General features: G+C 44.6%; 1 protein-coding gene across 1 annotated transcript; it reads right to left on the bottom strand.

Annotated features, from left to right (window-relative positions):
- Nucleotides 1-7,350: 7,350 nt before the first annotated feature.
- On the bottom strand, nt 7,351-8,488 carry LOC119648262 (alpha- and gamma-adaptin-binding protein p34). Its single transcript, XM_038049913.1, has 3 exons — nt 8,328-8,488; nt 8,065-8,270; nt 7,351-8,012 (listed from the first exon to the last, which is right to left on the bottom strand). The coding sequence occupies exons 1-3, from the start codon at nt 8,392-8,394 to the stop codon at nt 7,446-7,448; spliced, it is 840 nt and encodes a 279-aa protein (XP_037905841.1). The 5' UTR covers nt 8,395-8,488; the 3' UTR covers nt 7,351-7,445.
- Nucleotides 8,489-22,055: the final 13,567 nt, after the last annotated feature.

Here is a 22,055-nt window from a genome sequence, read left to right as displayed (position 1 = left end):
GATCAAATCTGTTAGGTGACGTCCCCCATTCTCCATACATTGCGTGAACCGATTTCTGGCGTTTGTCATGACTCTTGTTAGCATAGCAGGTGTTATGTTGGCAATTTCTTCTTGGATGTTGGTCTTCAAATCTTGTAGGTTCTTGGACGGTTCACATAAACACGGGATTTCAAAAAACCCCATAGAAAAAAATCACAAGCGGACAGATCGGGAGAGCGTGCCGGAAAGTGTTTCTTCAAAACAGCCATCGATGCTCTTGAAGTGTGTGCTGTGCACCGTCTTGTTGGAACCAAGTGTCCCCCAAATCCAAATTTTCTAGCCGTGGGAAAAAAAAAAATTCTGTAGCATGTTTACATACCGGTCCGAATTCACTGTCACTGTAACCTCATTTTCCTCAAAAAACCAGGGACCAATAATTCCAGCTGAGGAAATTGCACACCACACTGACTTTGGGTGAATGCAAAGGCTTTTGATGCAATTCTCGAGGGTTGGTATCAGCCCAGTAGCGGATGTTTTGTTTGTTAACCGACCCACACAAATGAAAATGGGCTTCATCGCTAAAAAAAACAATAGCACCTTCGGGAACGACATCAAGAAGAAGCTCACACGCGTTCATCCGAGAATTAAAGTCACGTTCTGAAAGTCCCTGCACTATCGCCGTCTTATAGGGATGAAAATGAAGATCATCACGAAGAATTCTTCTCAAAGAACGATCGGATAGTTCAAGGGCAGATGCGTGTTTGCGCGCAGAACGCCGTGGCGATCGCAACATTGACGCTCTCACTGCTTCAATGTTCTCAGGTGATCTAGCGGACCGAGGGAATCCAGTTCTTCCTCTTGTCGCACTTGCAGTTTGTCTGAATGTAGTGACCCATGTAACAATTGATTTGCGGTCTGGGACGGGAGCCAACGGGGCTAAATTAAAGCGATTCCGAAATGCACGCTGTTGCAATAACCGAACATCCGCTTGAAAAGTAAACCGCAACGGCAAAGGCATGCTCCTCACTATTCCAACGCATGATGGGGACTGAACCGTGTCGGGACAAAACTTTACAGTATTCCCTCTTGAACGAGACCACTAGCGCTCCGCTATGACATCAACTAACTGAGTGGCGCGCATTTTAAAAAAGGAAGTTATGCTGCCGCACCCTGTATAACAACTGGCTACTACTCTCTATGAAAACATCTGCACACGATCATCATCATCAACCACGCAACAACCGGTATCCGATCTAGGCCTGCCTAAATAAGGAACTCCAGAAACCCGGTTTTGCGCCGAAGTCCACCAATTCGATATCCCTAAAAGCTGACTGACGTCCTGATCTATGCCATCGCTCTATTTCAGGCAGGTTCTGCCTCGTCTTCTTTTTCTACCATACCGTGCGCGGATTTCATCGTCATAGCTGGCATCGATTGTGTTCTTCGATCCTAGATAGGAGAACGGTCTCAAAGTTGTACTCTACTATTTTTATTGCTTCTTTTGACCAGTGCGATTCGATGTTGTTCGTTCTTCGGTTTTCGGTACTGACGTTGCCACCATACAATTCGTTTTGCTTCCATTAATGTGCAGCCCAAGTTCGATGTGGATAAAGGTAGATTGTACACCTCGGGTTGTTCTTCCCGTAATGTTGACGATATTGACAGCCTAGGTCAGTAGTTGGGTGAATTTGAAGAGTATGGTGCCTCTCGCATTTACATCTGCATCTCGAATCACTTTCTCCAGGGCCAGGTTAAAGAGGACGCATAATTGGACATCCCCTTGTCTTAGATGAATGGCCTCGAGAGTGATCCTGCTGCTTTCATCTGGACTCGCACATTGGTCAGGGTCAGCATAGTCAGTTTTATCAATTTCGTCGGGATACCGAATTCTCTCATGACCATGTACAGTTTTACCTTGGCTATGCTGTAGGCGACTTTAAAGTCGATAAAAAGATGGTGTAACTGATGGCTATATCCCAACAGTTTTTCCATCCCTTGCCGCAGAGAAAATTTGATCTGTTATTGATTTGCCTGGAGTGAAGCCTCCTATGGGTCAATGATGTTCTGGGCGTATGGGGCTGTCCGGCCTAACAAAATAGCGGAGAATATTTTATAGATGGTACTCAGCAACGTGATACCTCTATGGTTACTGCACTGCATATATATGGGACAGATAATGCCCTGTTGCCAATCGTCAGCCATTGATTCGCTCTCCTATACCTTGATCACAAGTTGATGAACCACTTGGTGTAGTTGATCGCCTCCATATTTAACAAATCCGGCTGTAATTCCATCGGCTCCTGGCCACTCATGGTTTTTAAGCCGGTAGATTGCGCGGACTGCTTCTATGCTTGGTGGTGGTAGCATTTGTCTGTCGTCTTTAGTTGGTGGGACTTCCAACTGCTCGATATTTTGGTTGTTCAGCAATTTATCAAAATACAAAACTCATCGCTCCAATATGCGCATTCTGATGGAAATCAAATTTCCTTCTTTGTCTCGGCAGGATGAGTATCGCGGTATATAATGCATCATCTTGTTAACTTATTGGTAAAACTTCCTTTTTCCGTCTGTGGAGTCGTTTCTCCGCTCGAGTGAGTTCGTGATAAGTCTGTGCGCGTGCCCACGTTCTTTGAGAGTGCAGCATTCTTCCGTTCCGTTGCTAGCTTACATTCATCGTCGCACCAGCCGTTCTGATTTTTCTTGCGGCTGGGGCTAAGTATGTTTGTTGCCGTATCAGTGATAACGCTCTTCAGGTGGTTGTGAAGATCATTTGTTCATGCTCCATCTCCATGACATCTGTTATCTGCGGTTGTTGCGGCATCCAGCTCCCCCTTATAGGTGTTACGGAGGACTATGTTTCGAATGGCTTCAGTATTTACTCTCACCTGATTGTCAAAGGGGATTGTAGGTGGTGTTGTAATTCGAGCTCGAAGCATTATGCCAACGAAATAGTGATCCGAATCTATATTGCCCCCTATCTTTTTAGACATCCATCAAGGCTGAGAGGTGGTCCTTTGAGCGCTTTGATCCCTCACGTGTCGATAGTACAAAATTAACGTGTCTATACCGTGGGTCCGCACCGTATTTAAAAATAGATCACAAACAAAGAAATTCGTGACGGCGTAACAATAAAAACCAGGACGCGAGATAGAACTGGAAAATAAAAAAAACTGCTCGACTGCGCTCGTGGAGTCAGAAGTCTCCGGACCCGAGCATCGCGATCGAGAGGGAAGATCCACGGCGGATCACAGTCCCAATAATGGGCCCCTGAGGTTCCCTCCTATCCTTGATATCCTCAGGTCATTATTTAGAGGATGTCCTCAATCAGGTATTGCGGGGTCAAGAAGGGAGGTCCTCAAAAAAAATTATCTCAAATTCATGTTATATTCATGCAATCAAAAGAAAAAATGTATAAAAGTAAAAAGAAATCAAATCATCAAAAATATTTAAAAGAAACATTGAAATTCTAGAAGATTAATTCGAAATTTAACAATTTGGATCGTCCAGTACACTCGATTTTTCTCGAGAAACCAAAACTCGACCGAATTTTCCCTACAAAATCACCTTAAGAGTTTGTGGTTTTTTCTGCGGCTGGTTTTCGATGCGTTACATTGCGTACGGTTAGCAATGAACCACGCCAACAGGTTGCCAAAAAAAACGATATTTTCCTTGATTGCCGGAATAGGCTGAGTAAAGCGCCGTACGACAGCACCTAGTCGAATAAAATGCACTAAACTGAAGAATAGTGTTTGCTGTCTGTCTTCCAAATGAAAGTGGATTTCGTCTGTTCAATACCCAAAAAGAAGCAAAACGTTCGTCACGCTAGATCGCCTCAATTGCAAGGAGATGATGATGGCGACGCTAACGACCAGATTCAACTATTTCAACATTGCAGTTAGACCTCGTACTGCGCTTTTGTTTGCGACTTATAAAACTCAGATTTAATAAGACAACTTGATGATTTTATAGCAGGCTTGCGTTGTGCCGGGTATTGTACTTGGTGACTTACAGCCTTCTCGCGAGTCCTTCGACGGCACTAGTACCTCATACAGTGGTATCGTGAATTGGTTACAATATTTTCTTCGAGAAATCTGGCGATTTGAAATCGTGTCATTGGCACTGCGAATCGCAAAAAAACTCACCTCTAACAACAAACTCAAATTTCACAAATTTATTTAAATTTTTATTCTCCTGTCAACGCTTCCCGCACTACAAAGCTACAATTCTTCCAAAGAACGAAATTCTCACTCCGAAAATCACGGGAACGCGGAACGGGCACAGGTGAAAATCGCTTCACCACTTTTCTCGCTCAAGGGAAATGCGGAGATCGTTTCCCACAGTGCCGCCCTCCCGGCTGTTCGAGGTGCGAATGACTTTTTCAAATCCCACCGACCGTTGATCCGCTGTCCACCCACGAATCGATCCCCATGCCGCTACGCTCTCCTTGAACTCGGTTGAATTCCGAGCGTTCATGTTGCAGCAACATGCGCGTGCGCCTCTGTCAAGATCTATTTCCCCGAATGCATTCAATAATGTGCAATCTGCTGCGAATATCAGGCTAATTGCACATTATGGAATGCATTATTTGACCAAATTAATTCAGAAAGAGGCGATTGAGATTCAGCTCCCGTCGTATCCACAAACTTCCCACCATTATCGATGCGGTCGTCAAGACCGTGCTTTCTCATCACATATCCGAGCAAAGAGTTTTCAGGACCCACCTTAGCATTTACAGCACCCGTCACGATTAGAATGTCGCCGTTGGAAAGCCTCTTCAGAACTGCGTTGGTGCGTAGCATGGTGCAATTGCTATGCTCCTTAACCTGGACCGGAATCTGACACCGGATTCGCGGCTGCTAATACTTGACTTTCCAGAGTACAAAAGCAGATTGTCAGTGAGCGAAGAGGAAGAGGAGCACTCTTTAGAGTCCCTCGTAGTTCGCTTAGGCCCGGAATGTCCCGTAGGAATTCTCCCTCGAATTGGAGAGATCGAGCATTCTGGTGACCTTCAATACCGTTGTTGTGGAGCGCACGTGCATCCCACATACCAATCATAGTTCCTTTTCAATAGCCAGTTGTCAGTCTCTATCCGAGGATTTGCCGACGATTCGGTAGCAGTGAAACTTCGAAATTCTGTAGGTTGCTAACACTTCAATTTATATTCCTTTAATTCGCTTTTTATGACAAGCAGGGAAGACTTTGAGTGTATTCTTAAGCCCTAACTCTCAGGGTAGGCCAACGCATATATACGTCTAAGCAGATGACGCTTTTCTACCCGCTCACGACAATTGTTCAGGAGACCAAACAAGTAGACTTACGTATTGCTTTGGGAGAAATAAAATCTGATTACCCATCCAGCCTCTCATGGTTAAGCTTTATTTCAAGTAACTTATCCATGGAATGGTCACTGTATGCAACACGGCCAATGGTTAAATCTGCAGAAAATAAAGTTTCCAATGACTGATTCCTTACACACATCGATGCTGCCGAGACAAAGAGGGAAATCTGATTTCCGATAGAATGGGCATATTAGAGGGATGGATTGAGTATTTTGATGAACTGCTGAAGAACCAGAATATCGGCGAGTTGGAGGTCCCGCCAACTAAAGGCGACGGACTAATGCTGCCACGACCTCCAGAAACAGTTCGGGCAATCCACCGGCTTAAATACCATAAGTCGCCAGGAGCCGGTGGAATTACAGCCGAATTTGTTATATATATCAGCTTATGCTCAAGGTGTGGGACAGCGAATCAATACCTAACGACTTGCAACGGAGCGTTATCTGCCCCATACAGAAAAAGGAAGACATCACGCACTGCAGAAATTATGCAGGTATCATGTTGCTGAGTACCATCTATAAGATATTCTCCGCTATCTTGCTGGGCCGAATAGCCCCATACGCCCAGAACATCATTGGCCCATACCAAAGAGGCTTCATTCCAGGCAAATCAGCAACAGATCGGATTTTCTCTCTGCGATAAGCGATGGAAAAACTTTTGGAATATGGACAACAGTTGCACCATCTGTTCATCGACTTTAAAGTCGCCTATGAAAGCATAGCCAGGCCAAAACTGAACAGGGCGATGAGAGAATTCGGTATACCGACGAAATTGAGAGGACTGACTAGGCTGACCCTGACCAATGTGCGAGCCCAGATAAAAGCAACAGGATCATTCTCAAGACCATTCGACATCAACAACGGTCTAAGACAAGGGGATGCCCTATCATGCGTCTTCTTTAATCTGGCCTTAGAAAAAGTGATCCGTGACGCTGACGGTATCAACATCATGGGAAGAACGATCCGAGACGTACAAACTCCATCCAGATCGAGCAGGCTGTGCGAGATCTTGGGCTGCACATCAATGAAGATAAGACGACATATATGGTGCCAACGTCAGCACCAAAAACCAGCCATCCAACATCTAATCGCTCTGGTCAAACGAGGATAATAAAGATAGAAGACTATAATTTTGAGACCGTTGATAACTTCTCGTATCTAGAGTCAAAAATCACAACCGCTAACAGCTACGACGGTTGGCTGCCAACAGAGCCTATTTCAGCTTACAAAAACTGTTTCGCTCGAAACGTCTCACTATAGAGTTAAAGCTCTTACTGTACAAGGCAATGATCAAACATGGGGTCTTTACATGAAAAATTGTGAACTCTAACCCGCATTCGAGAGAAGAATCCTCCGAAGAATTTCGACCTCTACATGAGGATGGATGATTCTGTAGCCCACATAACGACGAAATCTACGAGCGATAAAATTCGGCTGAATAGGTTGCGGTGGGCGAGTCACTTAATCCGAATGGATGATGATGATCCTGCCCGAAAAGTCTATAAGGGCAATATCTATGGTAGGAATGGAAGACGTGGCAGACCCTGTCTGACATGGAACGATGGCGTAGGCTAGGACGCCGGGCAACTTTTAGGGATATCGAATTGGTGGACCACGGTGTAAAACCTGGATGTTTGGAGTTCCTCATTAAGGCAAGCTTAGCCGGAAACCGGTTGATGATCATAATGAATAACTAATTCCAAAAAAAACTTACACATTTGCTGCCAGCGGCATCGGCCTTAATCAAAACTGAAGTGTTTGGATTTTTGCTTTCTGCCAATGGTGAATTTCGCGCGTTGGGAATTACTTCTGTTGTCCGCGTGTTTCCGCCTATAGTTACGGCTTTTTGGGGGATACCGATCGTTTGAGCGTGTCCGAATTAGGGGCAGTCGCGACCGGACCGGCCTCGATTCTTGTGCAGTCGCGAGGAAAGAGCTTCAAATGATGAAAGAGGGGCTCAACATCCAGGTCGATGGAAAACAATTCAAAAGCTGGCCAGGAAAGCAGTTGCTTCAAGGGTAATACGACGCAGCTCGATTAAAGAAAAACAATTGCAATTACACTGAGTATATTGAGCTTACATTTCTAAGTAGACACGACTTAACTACTTATCATACATTTATGTCAACTACTTTATCCCAAATTTTGGAAGAAGCATCTCCCCTTCATCGGAGGTATCACTGTCATCATCGTCCATGAGATTCTCGAAATCGTAGGCAATCCGTTCTGCGTATGCCAAGCGTTCCGGAGGCGTCATTGTCGCTGTTTCATTTTTGAAATCCATGACTTTGGTGAGTAACTTCTCGAAAATCTCCAATTCTGCTTCCATTGAATTCGGAGTTGGTTTGCCTGGGGGGCCGTCTTTGTTTTTCTTAGTGTCCTTTGCCTCCTTCTTTGGTGCAGTTTTGCCCTGACCAGAGGCTGCGCCCATGTCCACATTTGACCAAATAAAACTTCGCAGTGCCTGCATGACTTCGTCGTAACCAATGGGGTCATGGGGATCATCTTCCTCGCCCTCTTCACGCTTCCTTCCCAACTCAATCACATCAAGAACTTGACTAGCTTGTTTGGCCTCTTTGTAGGTGATTCCCTCGTTCGAGTCTTCATAAACTCTGTCGCAGAGCAGGATACCAAGTTCGATCCCGTTGCTCTTCAAGAACTGGGCGTAGACTGGAATGCGATCTGAAAAGCTCCGCTAAAAGGATTTTCAGAAAATTTGCGCAGGATAATTTCGAATATCTAAATACCTTCCCGGAGTCGAAATATATGAGAACCGCTTCAATGGCTTCTTGTATCTCTGCAGGCAGGAGGGAAATGTCTTCTTTGAAAGGAACTAAGTAGAGGTCAGTCTGGTAGTACTTTGTAACCAAATGGAGTTTGCAGCCGACTATATCGCCGGCAGGGAGTGTCATCAGTTGATCAACATCTTCTGTTGGTGGCTTCTTACGAATATCTGAAACAGGAAATTCACTGAGAAATGTCTTCAATGGTAGCAAATGCAACTCCTTACTTTCAATAATACTCTCCGGCGATACTTGGCCCTCAGATACAACGAGGATAACCGGATACTTCACCATTATTTACGCCACTCAGGATTCACTCAAAATTTAATGGATTCGGGAGGTTTACGCCTGGAAGCTTGGAAATTGGAAATGTTTGAAATGTCATTTGGTTATGTCTTGTTCTTCTTTCCAATAGGAGTACATTTTGCAGCGTTTGATGCTTTTAAAGTAATTGGAAAAACAGAGTAAATGGCGTCAAGTAATTTTCGGTTATTAGATGTATATAAACCCTTCGACCTTGTTACTTAGACCTGCTACAATTTTAGGCTAACCAAATTAAATTGAATTATTAATTGAATCAAGGAGAGAACACTGGAGTAGGACAACTGCATTTCCAGAGGTTTGTATAGCGATCCAAGATTGGCTCGCTTGCACATCAACCGATCGAAAGCAGAATCAGATCTGTTGCTTTTGCAGTTGAATGGATGCAAAATTCTTTCAAAAGCTGGTAGTCACAAGTAATTGCGCGGCTATCAACCTCAACAGCGGATGAGTAGCAATTAATGGGTAGGCACGCAATTGATTACACTTTATTTACAGTATCGCAGAAATTTATACATGAAAACTGCTTACATGTTTAAAATACATTTTTTATTAAAATCAGTTTATTGTCTATCTGCCTGCCTATCTGTCTGTCCTTTTTTTTTTAGAGGAGGTGGGAACCTTCAAAAGACACTGACGTGGACACGTCAGCGTGTGGAATTTTTACCCACTAAAACCATCCCCGACTCCTCCAAGCCGCGTGGGACCACCATACGGTATTATATCACGGGGCGGAGTCAGTTCATTTTAGCTTGGTTCCCTTTCATAACCCCGCTTTTTCTAGTCTCCTCTGCCTTCCGCGTTTGCTCTGGATAGATGCGACCATGATCACATTCCAGTTTTCCTGACATGCTAGCATTCTTCGCACCAGATTTTCTGGTACGAGCACCTCCCCTAGAGTCTTCTCTAGGTTCTTCCTTTCTTCTACAAACCTTGGACAGTGGAAGAATACATGCCTTGGGTCCCCTGGGACTCCATTGCAGTTTGGACAATCGGGTGAGGTATCTAGTTTAAATCTGAACAGGTACTGGCGATATCCTCAATGCCTCGTGAGAAACTGGGTAAGATTATAATTAATCCCACCGTGCCGTCTCTTCAAGCACTCCTTGATGGCAGGGATGAGCCTGTGTGTCCACTGACCCTTTTCCGAGCGTTCTCAACGCTCTTGTCGTTTATTTAGAGATCTCTCCCTTTCGGCGTTCTTTGTCTGCGATGAAGGAGAGAAGACTTCGCATAGTATATATTCGTCATCTCGTCTGCCAAGATGTCAATAAGCATCATTCTTGAGATGACGAATGTTGCATCTTCTGAGACAGTCTTGAATGCCGAGCACACCCTTAGGGCTATTATTCTGTAGACTGAACTCACTTTGTTTGCGTAAAATGTTTCCTGCAATGCTTTTCCCCAAACTGGGGCTGCATAGAGCGGGATCGAACTAACTATCCTAGCTGTAAGCAACCTGGAAGCATGCCGTGCCCCCCAACGTTCGGCATCACGCTTGCCAGGGCCACACTTGCGGTGGATGCTTTCTCGTAAGCATACTGCACGTGTTATTTATTAGCTGAGCCTCCCGTCTGTCATCACTCCCAAGGCAGGCTTGGAAATAATGATATGATTCCCAATTTGAATACGGGCAAAATTTCTTTTACGGCGCTTGGTGATGAGGCCTGCTTCCGTTTTTTTCTACGCAAGTGTCAGACAAGAATCCTTAACAGCACTGATCGCCTCGCATGAGTATAACTCAGTATCTTCGAGGTGCTTTGCGACCACAACCAGCGCTATATCGTCGGCGTAACCCATCACCGTGGCCTCCCTCGGAAGGGGAAGATTAAGTACATCGTTGTACATGATGTTCCACAGCAGTGGACTCAGTACGGAGCCCTGTGGGACACCCGCGGAGACAACGTACTCCTGGAGTCAATCATCAGTGGCATACCAAAGCCTCCGTTCTTGTAAATAGCTGTAAACAATAGCTGCGAGATAGGTGGGAATACCAATCTTCGCCAGAGACTCCCGTATTACAATCCAATTGGTTGAAATGAATGCCTTTCTCACGTCCAGGGTCATCATCACACAATATTTGCTAGTACTACTCTTTCCGTGAATTACATCTTCGGCCAAACCGGTAGCCATTTTGATGGCATCAATGGTTGATCTGGCTTTACAGAACCTCCCTGGCTTTCAACACAGTATACAAAAGACATATAGGTCTGCAGGAGGTTTGTTCGCCTGGAGTTTTACCAGCCTTAAGCGGTAGTACTAACTTCTGCCGCTTTCATGGTGCAGGAAATATCCCCTCAGACACATTTCGAGCAGCTCAGCGAACATGTCCAGTTTCGATTTCACGGCAAGCTTAAGGGCCTTTTTCGGTACGCCATCCAAACTGGGGGCTTCATTCTAACGTAGATTTCCAGCAGCTGGTGATTGGCAATATTGCCGTCACATTCAGAGGTCACTGGAAGCTGTCAATGCCCTCCTCTTGCTGGGGGAATAACCTCTGGATGATTTTTAACAAGTAGGAAGGGCACGTGATCTGCGGGGGTGAACGGCCCCTGATGATCACGATTCTATGGGTGCTCCCCCACGGGTTTACGTCCGCTCCCGAACAGAGCTCCTTAAAGCATTCCCTCTTGCTCCGTTGGATGGCGAGCTTGAGGGTTTTGCGGGCTTCCTTATAGGCGCTTTTTTTTGCCCTTGGTTGATTCTGCCTACCGCCTTCTGAGCGGCTCTTCTGGCTCGGTGACAGGTTGATCGAAGGCTGACCAGTTCAGCATTCCACCAGTAGTTTGGTCTTCTGCTGGGGAATGAGCACCTTCTAGGCATGGACGCGTTACACGCTTTGGCGATGCATTGGGCCAGATGGACAGCTCTTTCCGTAGAGGCATCTGCTTTATTAGGCTGGTCTAACCACACCTCTACGAAGGTCTGTCATGCAGAGCTTTGGCAGATCAGCCTCTCTCTTTCTCGGTTTCAGGCATGATGATCTTCTGCCCGGTGGCTCCACCCATAGCCCAAAGAAGATTGTCTGGTGATCGCTGTGGGTGTAGCGTTCGCTGATGCACCAGGACATACTACGACCCAGTGCAGGGCTAACAAAAGTTAGGTCTGCGATTGATGCAGACCCTCCTTTTTGAAAAGTGTTTGGCCAGCATTATATCCAACTGTGCAAAACTGTCTAATAGATTGTGGTCCCTTGCATTTGTCTCCCTGCTACCCAACTCACGGGCCCAAATATTGAAATTACCTGCAATCTCTTTTGGACTACCACCCCGTATGTCGAGAACAAGACTGTCAAGCATTTCTTCGAATTCGGACAGTATCAGACTTGGTGGGGTGTAACACCTGTACAAATATACCCCGTTTATTTTCGCCCACACAAAGCCGATGGTTGTCTGATTCCCAGTACATTGGATGGCTTGTCGACCGCATGCCCATATTGCCGCTCCACCAGTCGAATCTATAACCCATACGCCACCATGACGGGTTCTATAGGGTTCGCTAATGATGGCAATTTCCACCTCAGATTCGTAGGTGGTCTGCTCGAGTAAATCTTGAGCGACCCTGCAATGATTGAGGTTTATTTGAATAAACCTCATTTTTTCATTGAAGTCAGCGCCTTCCTAAATTCCGGGCATTTAGCATTTCCGGCAATATACGGTAATGCGGTAATGCCTTCGTAAAATGACCAAACGGGAGACACTTGAAGCATTTCATTAGAGAAATATACTTTCTCAGACGGCAACCAACCCATCCGACTCGAACCTTCCCGGCCGCTAATAACTTCTGCGCTGGGTCCATTGGTAATCGCAATGTGACCGTTTCAGTATTGCCATAGGTTTTCTGCAAACTCACAATGGACTCCTCGGTAAGTTCCTCCAACTAAACTGTTCCATCAAGGCAGTGCAGTTTCTCCTTTAGATGTCACTTCATCGAAATCGTTGTACTGTATATAGACCTTATGTTTTTGGGTTCGTACTGCGACATTCTCCCCAAGTGAGTTCTTAACTTGAGTTCGGAAGCCATCAGTTTTCCGCAAGTTGGTTTTTTTTCAGCTCAAACATGAGGTCACCCTTTTGGATCCTTCGAATGTTGCTGACGTTTCCGCCTAGATCCTTTAGGTCGGGGTTAGCTTTGACCTTTTTCAGTATCTCCGCGTAGGAACTTCCATTGCTGGAGATCACAATCGCTACTGGGCGAATTCGCACTTTTGCCTTTTTCTTCGCCTTTTTATTAACTACCTAGGTCCATCCACCGTTTTAATTCGCCTTGGATTTTCTCGATTCGATTGCCGGGGCTCGCACTTGGGGACCTGCTTTCTCTCTTCGGTGCTTTTACTTCCATTTTTCGGAATTTGTATGGCCTTTTTTTTCTTAGGCACTTGCTGATTTCCCAGAAGATCCATATATTTTTCCCGCACTCTAGTGGCATGTTGATTGCAATACGATTGGGTGTCATTTCGGTCGCCTGTGACAACAGATTTCGACTTGCTGTTCGAATTTCGTTCCTCCTGCTACGATTTGTTGTAGAACACTCTAATCGCTCTCACCATATTTTTTATGGTTTGATGCACGTTGTGCTTGCCCTTGATGAACTCAGACAACTCAACTATTTTTGCACCAAGTTGTGTGAAGGGTAATTCTTTTGCTTCAGGGCTCTGCTCTCCATGAGTCCTAACTGGAATACTATTTTTAAATAGTCCTTTACATTTGGCATTCATTGACCTTGCCTCCGTTTTATCTTTTTTGATATTTGTCATTGACGGAGATCTCAAAGTTGACGAACTTCTTCTGAATGAGTCCTTTTTGCTGGTCCTCGAGTACCTCCTGCTGCTGCTCCTCTTGAATATGTGCGGTCGGTGTTATTACTGTTTTTGTCGTCCAGCGATCTAATTTCAATTCATCCTTCTCCCAATTTGTTACTGGTGTTCTTGGAAGAATGGCACTTCGCTTAAACACTTCTAGACCCTTCCAAACACTTGTAGCGCTAGATGCCACGGTGGCCAAGTTGTCCACAAGCGGGGCACTGCCGTGTTTGCTCACTCCCAAAAGCTGCCGGTATTGGGGTTCCGAGCCCCTGCAACCTATGTTATGTTCTGGGTATCCTTCCCATAGCCATTTTGGTCCGCGCACCAGAGATAAGCAAACACTAGCCCATGCACAGTGAGAAAAGTGCATGAACACATATTTACACATCAATAGGTATGCCCCAATGCGTCAGATGGGGTCATGCTTGATGAAAGATGTAGCCACCCCTCAATGGTCTGTCTATCTGTCTGTCACACGCATTTTTCTCAGAGTCGGTTGTAGCGATTGATACCAAATTTGGTGGAACGCTCACGCATACAGTCAGTTACATAAATCTACGTCGAATTTAAGGTGGTTTCAAAAGGGGGATGTACATTTTTTTATCAAATATAGTCATGTGGTTAGTACTTTTTGAAGCCGGTCTTAGTTTTGACATTTGTTAGAATGTGGGGATTGAAAGGGATCATTTCTTTAACGAACCCATCCTCAGAAACTACTCAAACGAAAAATCTGAAAAAAAAATCAAGAAGCTGCCACTATATGGTACCTAGGCTCCGAAATACCCTACATACGGGTATCTGTTGAAATAAAGTTAATAATAGTATGTTACTATATTTTCTAGTAATCGGCTGCAAAACCCTCCTTAAGTTCATCCTAGTACTACATTGCAGTAACGTAGGCTATAACATAGAGCATAATCCTAACAAGTTTGGTGGAAATCGCGTTATTATTAACAAAGTTCGATGTGTTGTATTGGTTCTAGGTTCAGTAACTGGTATCTTCGGTCGCTATCCGCCGTCGGTTGGTCCATAGAAGATAGCTCGAGATAATTACGATGCCAATTAACCCTAGGTAGCCGCTGATGGCTAGCAACAAGTGCCCAGCTGCATGGAGAATGTTTGCGTTTGTTCTATTTCCCACATTTCCCTGGATATGTTGTTCATTCGGGTTGTGGTTTGGTTGAGCGCAAGGAACGGAATGAACTATCTGTAGTTTTTTCCAAATTCATCATAATGCTTGCTGTTTTGTCGATAATCGAAGTTTGATTTTTGATGAGGTCCAGCAAGTGTGCATCGTTCCCCTTTAAACCTTTAACAACGATTGCCATCTTAGTCGCGTAGTCCGAGTCTACTACCCCAAATAACGAATTGGCTATGTTACCGATTAAATTCCGGGCTCCTCGTTTATTTATTCGTTGCAGCTGCTTGGTTGATGCTAATAATGGTTCGTTATTTCTCTTGATATCGCCTAGAACATTTGTCCATTTCATTCCAGTACGGTCCTAAGTTGTAGGGCACGACCACATTCCTTTCGTTTAAAATCAAATTGGCTGCTCCGAAATTCTCGAAATAGTGCTTATGGCGTGTGGAATTTAAATCGGGTTGGTGAATACTGGTAAAATGACGCTAGCCCAAAGTTGTTAGTTAATTATTAAGCTTGAGAATCGCCTTATCTTCGTTATGGGAATCAGATCTTCATGTGATGGATCTGGTTCGGCTGAGTTGTCCGCTGGCGGCTCCTGAACTGGCGCCGAATTTGTTCTCAGGTGGGAAGGTACCTCTATGGTTCAGTCAATCGGCAGTGGTGCTATTTTATTAATAGGTCTGCGTACTACCTCTGTTCATATTTTGATGTCCACTAGCCTTACGAGACCATCCGCTCCTCGTATTCCTTTTTGAATGCGACCCATTGGACATTTGAGAACAGGCGTGTTATCTTCTTTAATACTTCTAACATGCCTGGCTTGATATTTTCTCAACACTGTTTCCATTTATATCGTTGTCTTTTAGGTAGACAGGTTGTTACATCGCCCACATTTGCGTTAATGGTATTGGTCATATCTTTATTAATAAGAAAATGCCCGGTGTTAACACGGTTAAGTCGTCTGCGTCCGCTGATAATGGTGTCAGCGGTCTGGAGTTCAGAACAGCTTCAACTTCGACTATGACTTTCTCCATTTCTTCATATGTGAATGATGCCGGCGCGATGTTTTTCAATAGCAAGTATTTGGCGGATTTCACAGCCACATCCCACAGTCCGCCGAAATCGGGAGAAGTTGGCAGAATAAAATGGAAATCGGTTCCTTTCCGGATATAAAAGTCGACCAACGGTTTCTGTGCTTGACTACTGTAAATGCATTGTGCTAGCTCTTCTAACGAAACGAAATTTGTAGCATTGCCACAATATAAATTTCGGCAGTGTCTTCTGCGTCCGATGAACTGTTTAGGACGTTGATGAAGGATTCAGTCGCCAGGTCGGTGACTAACTCCAAATGAACCGCTTTAGCAGCGAAACAGCAGAATACGGCATGATATGTCTTTTGTGGTCGTTTACCTCTGATCTTAGAATGAGTCTAGATAGGTCCGGCGAAATCCACTCTGGCTGGTTGTACTCGATGTGCTGGCACATCTCCCATAAGCTGAGTTAGCAGTTTTGGCTTGGCTGTACTACATCTCACACATTTCTACATGGTTGATCTCGTGGCAGTTTTACCCTTAATTGGTCAGAAACGCTGTCTTCATCATCATCACAACGGCGCAACAACCGCTTTGCGTTCAGGGAGTAGGTCTAAATCCGCCTCCCGAAATGAGAGATCGGTTATTCCGGGGTTTGCTGGTACCATCGTACCATCGTCTGAAAAGACTGAAAAATGTACCAGCCCCTGCAATTTCTCATCAAATAAATAATATTTGCCGAGACTTCTGGCGACTGTATGAGTCGCAATCTAAGACTTCTTGAGCCGGCGCAATTACCTGATCGATACAGGCGCTGAACTTTCGGTTCTTCCCGGTATAATAATTTAATACCGCAATCATTGAAACTCGTGGCAGCGAATTCTTCGTCGATCCGCACGTATGGCTACAGGAAGGTAAATTTGAATTTAGGACTTCGACTAGCGTTTTCTTGGCGCTTCATTATCGTGGACATCAGCATTCCCATCTTAGGCGCAGATCTCCTGTGCCACTATGGACCGTTAGTGGATTTACATAATAGGCCCCTGATTGACCCCACAACTTGCCTTAGGTCATGAGGGAAAAACCTCATCCTTCTCACCTAGCCATCGTTTTTGACGACCTTACCGACGCACCTATTATGTTCAGCACCACATCAACACTATTGACACTCATTTTTAAGGTTTTGTATTGTGTGATGTGGGCTATGATGTAGAGCATGATCTTACCAAGTTTGGTGGAAATCGCACTATTACTAACAAAGTTATAATACGTCAAAGTTGTTGCTTCTTTGAAAATTAAAGACTATGGATGTTAACATCACCCGAAAGTGGATACTCTCACATAATATATGGATATATTACGTGCTACGTACTAAGAAATATACAAAACCTTTCTTACCTAAAGCGTCCAGCTTCCAGTTTCCCGACTTGTTCTTCTCTGTGATTGCGATTACCACCGTAGAAGCTCGCAGTTGCGCGGAAAGAGTTCAAAGAAGTTCTGAGCAGGGTATTTGCAGACCCTCAGACAGCGGTTGGTCTTCGCCACTTCATATGGTCCCTAAATCCAATGGCGAATGGAGACTATTCTAAGCCGCTACCCCATACCACTCATCCACAATTTTGCGCACACTATCGCAAATTGCTGTATTTTCTCGACGTTAGTCAAGCTACACCATCAAACCCCAAACTCCATCAAACGGCAATATGCAGACCATTCGGACTCGTTGAGTTCACTAGGATGACTTTTGGATTTTGCATCTTTCAGAGATTCATTCACTCTGTGCTGCGAAATCTCAACTTCTGTTTGGTATATTTGGATGATGTTCTGGTCGCGTCCTTCTCTGAGTCCGAGCATGTAGAGCACCTCGAGTGCATTTTTCAATGTCTCCTTGAGGCCGGGCTAGTGTGTGTGTATGTTTGAGGTGGAGGAGAGGCAAAGCCTCTAAGCACTCAGACCTGAGTGGTCCATTGTATTCGATTCCCACGTGTAACAGTTTTATTTGTATTTACTGAAAGTCCATGCCTGAGACACCCACTGTCAATCAAATCAACGGCGCGTTGTGTATTTCTACACATTATTCCGAGATCTCGAACAACAGCCAGCACAGTCATGTCATCCGCATAAGCTTGAAGGTGTATTGGCAGATTTTGCAGTTCGCATAGTAGCGAGTTGATCAGCATACTCCACAAAAGTGGCGGTAGCACACCTCCTTGATGGCAGCCTTTCGTCGCTTCCGTTGTTAGGTAGCAATCAACAACCACTTCAGCAGACAACGCGTTAGCATAGCATAGATCCACTTTATTACAGTTTCATCAACACCATTCTCACAGAGCTTCTGGAAGGGCGCACAGTCAAAAACCATTTCAATGTCCGCGAACACCTCACCCAAAAAATGAAGAGCAAACTTACACGACTTTCCACGTTGGTAAGTATGTTGATTTTCATTTAGGGGGTGCCACCTTAGTGCCTTCTCACAGTCTTTTCATATATTTCAGCAAAAATGATGTTAGGCTGATTTGACTGAAATTCTTTCGATTTGAATAGTCATCTTTAATAAGCTTTGGTATAAAGACCACCTTAACCTTCTGCCAAGAAAAAGGCGCGTAGCTCAGAGCAAGGCATCCCAGAAATTGCTCTAAGTGCTCTATACCCTCCTTTAGCATCGCTGGGTAGATGTTATCCATGCCAGGTGATTTGAAGTGTTCAAATGATAGTATAGCAGCTCTCGCCTTTTCATTGATAGCAACCCCTTTCGCAGTTTCCCAATTCCCCTTGAAGCATCTTCGTGTTGAAAGGTTTGCAGAAAAAAAGAGCCTCGTGTCGAACGTTTTACGAGCCTCTTATATTCACGCTGTGAGATCGGGAAGTTTAGCCAGTCTCCATCTGGTCTGGTTGATTTCCTGAGTCTTTGCAATTCTCGGTTCCACCATGGAACCGTTTTACCACGTTGGCCTAGGGAAATAGGACAAGCCTCTTCAAAACACTTTAAAAGTGTGCGATTCAGAGTTTCCAATGGATCTTCTATCGCCAAATGAATCCTTAGTTGGGTAGAGCTTTGTCGCCAAGAACTCAAGAACTATCTTACGGAAGGTCGCGGTTCAAATCTTACTGGTGGCAGTGGAATATATAGCGTGATTTGACGTCAGATACCAGTCGATTCAGCTGTGAATGAGTACTTGAGTCAAATCAGGGAAATATTCTCGGGGAAGCGCAATGCTATCCTGTAACACACTTCAAAGCCCTGATTTAATTAGATTGTTGCACCAACAATTATTATTATTAAAAATTGGTTATGGGAAGGATACCCAGAAATAAAATCAAACATGACCATGGAGTAGAAAACGAATAAAATCACATTGCTGGGTTTCAGAAACCCAGTACCCATGTTCCTGCGATCGAAAGAGCTACCCCCAAAACCATCTGAGCGATGTGAAATGCAGCTGCCAAATGGAAGCTGCCTTTATTGCAGTGGGTAACACCATCATGGAGCTTTGTGAATTAATCACAGAGCGCTGGAATATTCACTCGAATATGTCTCACCTCTACCTTGGGAGCATCGTTACCGAAAGTAGCGGCAGACGGTAATCGATCCATTCATATATAATCGCAACACGACATCAGTGCGAATTATATTCAAGTTAAATTCACCTTATGTTTCGTCCTAAACTAGGTCAAAGTGAATTTTTTGTTTGAGGTTTGATGACGGACCGGGCCAATTGGGTAGCATCTTTGTTCGACTCTTGTGGTCGGACCCCAATTTTTGGAGGAAGGAAGTAACCCCGGATAAACTCTTGAAGCAAATTGGGGAATCGTTACAACAGGAAGCCCGCATAAAGGCTAGTAGGTCGGATATCACTATATTGTGCAAGGATATAGATGAGATAACCACGAATCAAGAGATTCGTGAAGCCTTGGAAAAGCAATTCGAGTTTATTCCACTACAAGAGTCAGCGGTAAAAACGCTAAGGAAAGCTTACGATGAAACACAAACCGTCATCATAAGCCATAGGTCGGCTTATGGAGAAGGAATGCTTCAGATGCATTGGCTTTGGTTAGGCAGTAGTAAACCCCGTACCCCCGTAGAACCCTTAATGCAAGTCACACATGGGGTTGACACAATTAACTTCAATCACTGTCAAGCGGCACATACTCTTGTAAACTATCCGCGAGAAAATATCGATGTGACTATATTTAGTGAGCTATATTGAAATGACGGTTGGGCCAAAGGCTAAGCGGGTTCAGCAGCTTGCAGAGAACAAGCTTTTTAGGAAATAATGGGGCATCTGAAGGATGAATTCATCAGAGCAAAAGTCAACGAAATCCGCATATATAGCTGCTATGTTCCACCCAGTGCTATACTTACCTATTACGAGAAGATAATGAGCGCTCTGGTTTTAGATGCAAGAGGACGTATGTGGAGACTCATTGTGGGCTTTTGAATGGGACAACTGGGCAACAAATGTGAGAGGACGTGTTCTATTCCCGGAGCTAGACGTGGTACTTGCGAATGTCGGGACCTTATACACCTTCAGACGAAGGACCTGAAGTCTATAGTAGGCCTGACATACGTGAACGCCGCTTTAGCGAGTAGACTCGCTTGGCAAGTTAGTGAGCGGTATATTCACAGTGACCACCAAGCAATTTGCATTGGAAACAAGGGCGAACTGAGCTCCGGAAAGAGCTGTCGCAGAATTCCGGGTGGTTTGCTCGGGTGGATAGCAAAATTTTACGAAGGGGACCTTTTTTTCCGCGGCGCTAAAATCCAACATATCGCTGGATGATGCAGCCAGAGAAAAAGTCAACCAATGCACCAATGTGTGACGGAAGCATGCAATGTTACTATACCTAGAAGGAAACTGCTCCGCAGTAGGCAACTCAACTACTGGTGGAACAAAGAAATCGCAAGTTTGCGAGCGGTATGTTTCCGAGCAACAAGGCTTTACAGAAGAGAAAACAGAGTCGGTCTTAATAACGAACCTTAGAAAGTAGAGCACTATGTCAATGGAAATCGGTATACATAGGGTTGTCTCAAAGCTAGTTATCAAATAGCTGGGGTGATGTTTGATGCCAAATTGAGCTTTGGAAAACACCTACAGCATAAATGTCAAAAGGCAGCCAGTGCCACCGAGGCACTTGCAAAATCATTATTGAATATTAGCGGGCCTACTACTACCTACCTATTTTTGTAGGTTACTTTTAGCCGGAGTGGTGCGATACATTCTGCTTTACGCGTCATATGTGTGAGCGGAGGCATTTGCAAATTCTCATTGACAGAAGTAGTTAAATTCGGTTTACGGGTGGTGGCTTTAAATGTTTGCAATGCTTTTAGAATCTCATCAGATGAGGCGGTACCGGTGTTGGCCTGCATGATCCCAATTGACATTCTGCTAAAAGAAATGATTGTGATGTACTACGCGAGATGTATAGAGGGGCAGACAGAACGCAGGAATGCGGCAAGGTCTGTGTCGAATGATCTCTGGAAACGCAGATGGGATGGGTCTACGAAGGATCATTGAGGACACAAGCACATTCCCAACATTAGGGTATGGCTTCAGCGGGGACATGGTGAGACCAACAATGACATTATTCAGTTCCTCACCGGACACGGTAGTTGGTGCAGGCAGTATCTACTTCGCTTTACGTTGGATGATTCACCGAATTGTCCTAGATGTGGTGGTTTGAAGAAGTTTCGCAATGGAGAAGAGGAATCTAAACCAAGTGCAGGAGAGGATCATAAGCCCGGGGAATATATGTAATTGCGCAGATGGTCAGGTCGAAGGAGGATTGCGTTACGGTTTCTTAAGCAACTGTAAAAATACGAAGGAAAGGAGGAGAAGCATCAGTTCCATCCAGCGTGTCAGTGTCTTGCTATGTGAAAACGTAACGTTTCTACGCTGTTGATTTTAAATCAATCATCACTGTGATTTGCTCGTTCATCTTTGACTTACTGCATTGCAATCCAAGTTCCAAAATTGAACTGAAAATCGAAAATTGATTCGACGAGTTGCACTTGCTGGTACGGTCTGACACCTAGACGTAAGAGATACTTTCTTCAACTTCGAAATGTAAAGACACCTGATAGGTGGATTTCGCTTGAACTTACTGAGTAAAACATGATACCTTCAATAGAAAGTCTCCTGGAACAGAAAATATTAAAACCGAGCTTGGTATCTAGATATATCTAGAATAATGGCCAAAAATTAAACGAATTTCTGTATGAAACTTTGCCTAGCCCATCATTTTCATCCGACCACTCGTGCCCGGCCTCGGGCTTAAGAAACACTGAAAATCTTCCCTGTTTCTTGTAAAGGGCAACTAAAAGGGATAGAAGTTTGTGGGCTTTAACTTTATTGCTAGCGATACGTCAAAACATCATCGATAGGGACTGAACTCAAGGCTACGACGCTTTCTCTAACTCGAGTGAAAATTCCAACGATATAAGCTGATCATTCTGAGGCTAAGCGAGGTAAGATGGTGAGATTCTGTTGAGTACACGTCTTCACTTTGCGGTAATGTGCTTTAGTATTTTGGAAAACCAAGTAGTACTAGACGCGAATTCGGTATCGGGTTGTTTCTGATGGCTACCGCAAGGCGCACTCTCTGGGAGTCGGTTTTTGCCAAACTTCTGACTGCAAAATTCCGGTCCAGATTAAGG

The sequence above is a fragment of the Hermetia illucens genome, chromosome 2 (assembly GCF_905115235.1).
Source record: "Hermetia illucens chromosome 2, iHerIll2.2.curated.20191125, whole genome shotgun sequence".
Taxonomy (NCBI): domain Eukaryota; kingdom Metazoa; phylum Arthropoda; class Insecta; order Diptera; family Stratiomyidae; genus Hermetia; species Hermetia illucens.
Note: the sequence above shows the minus strand (reverse complement) of the source record. Positions and strands in the feature narration are given on the sequence as shown.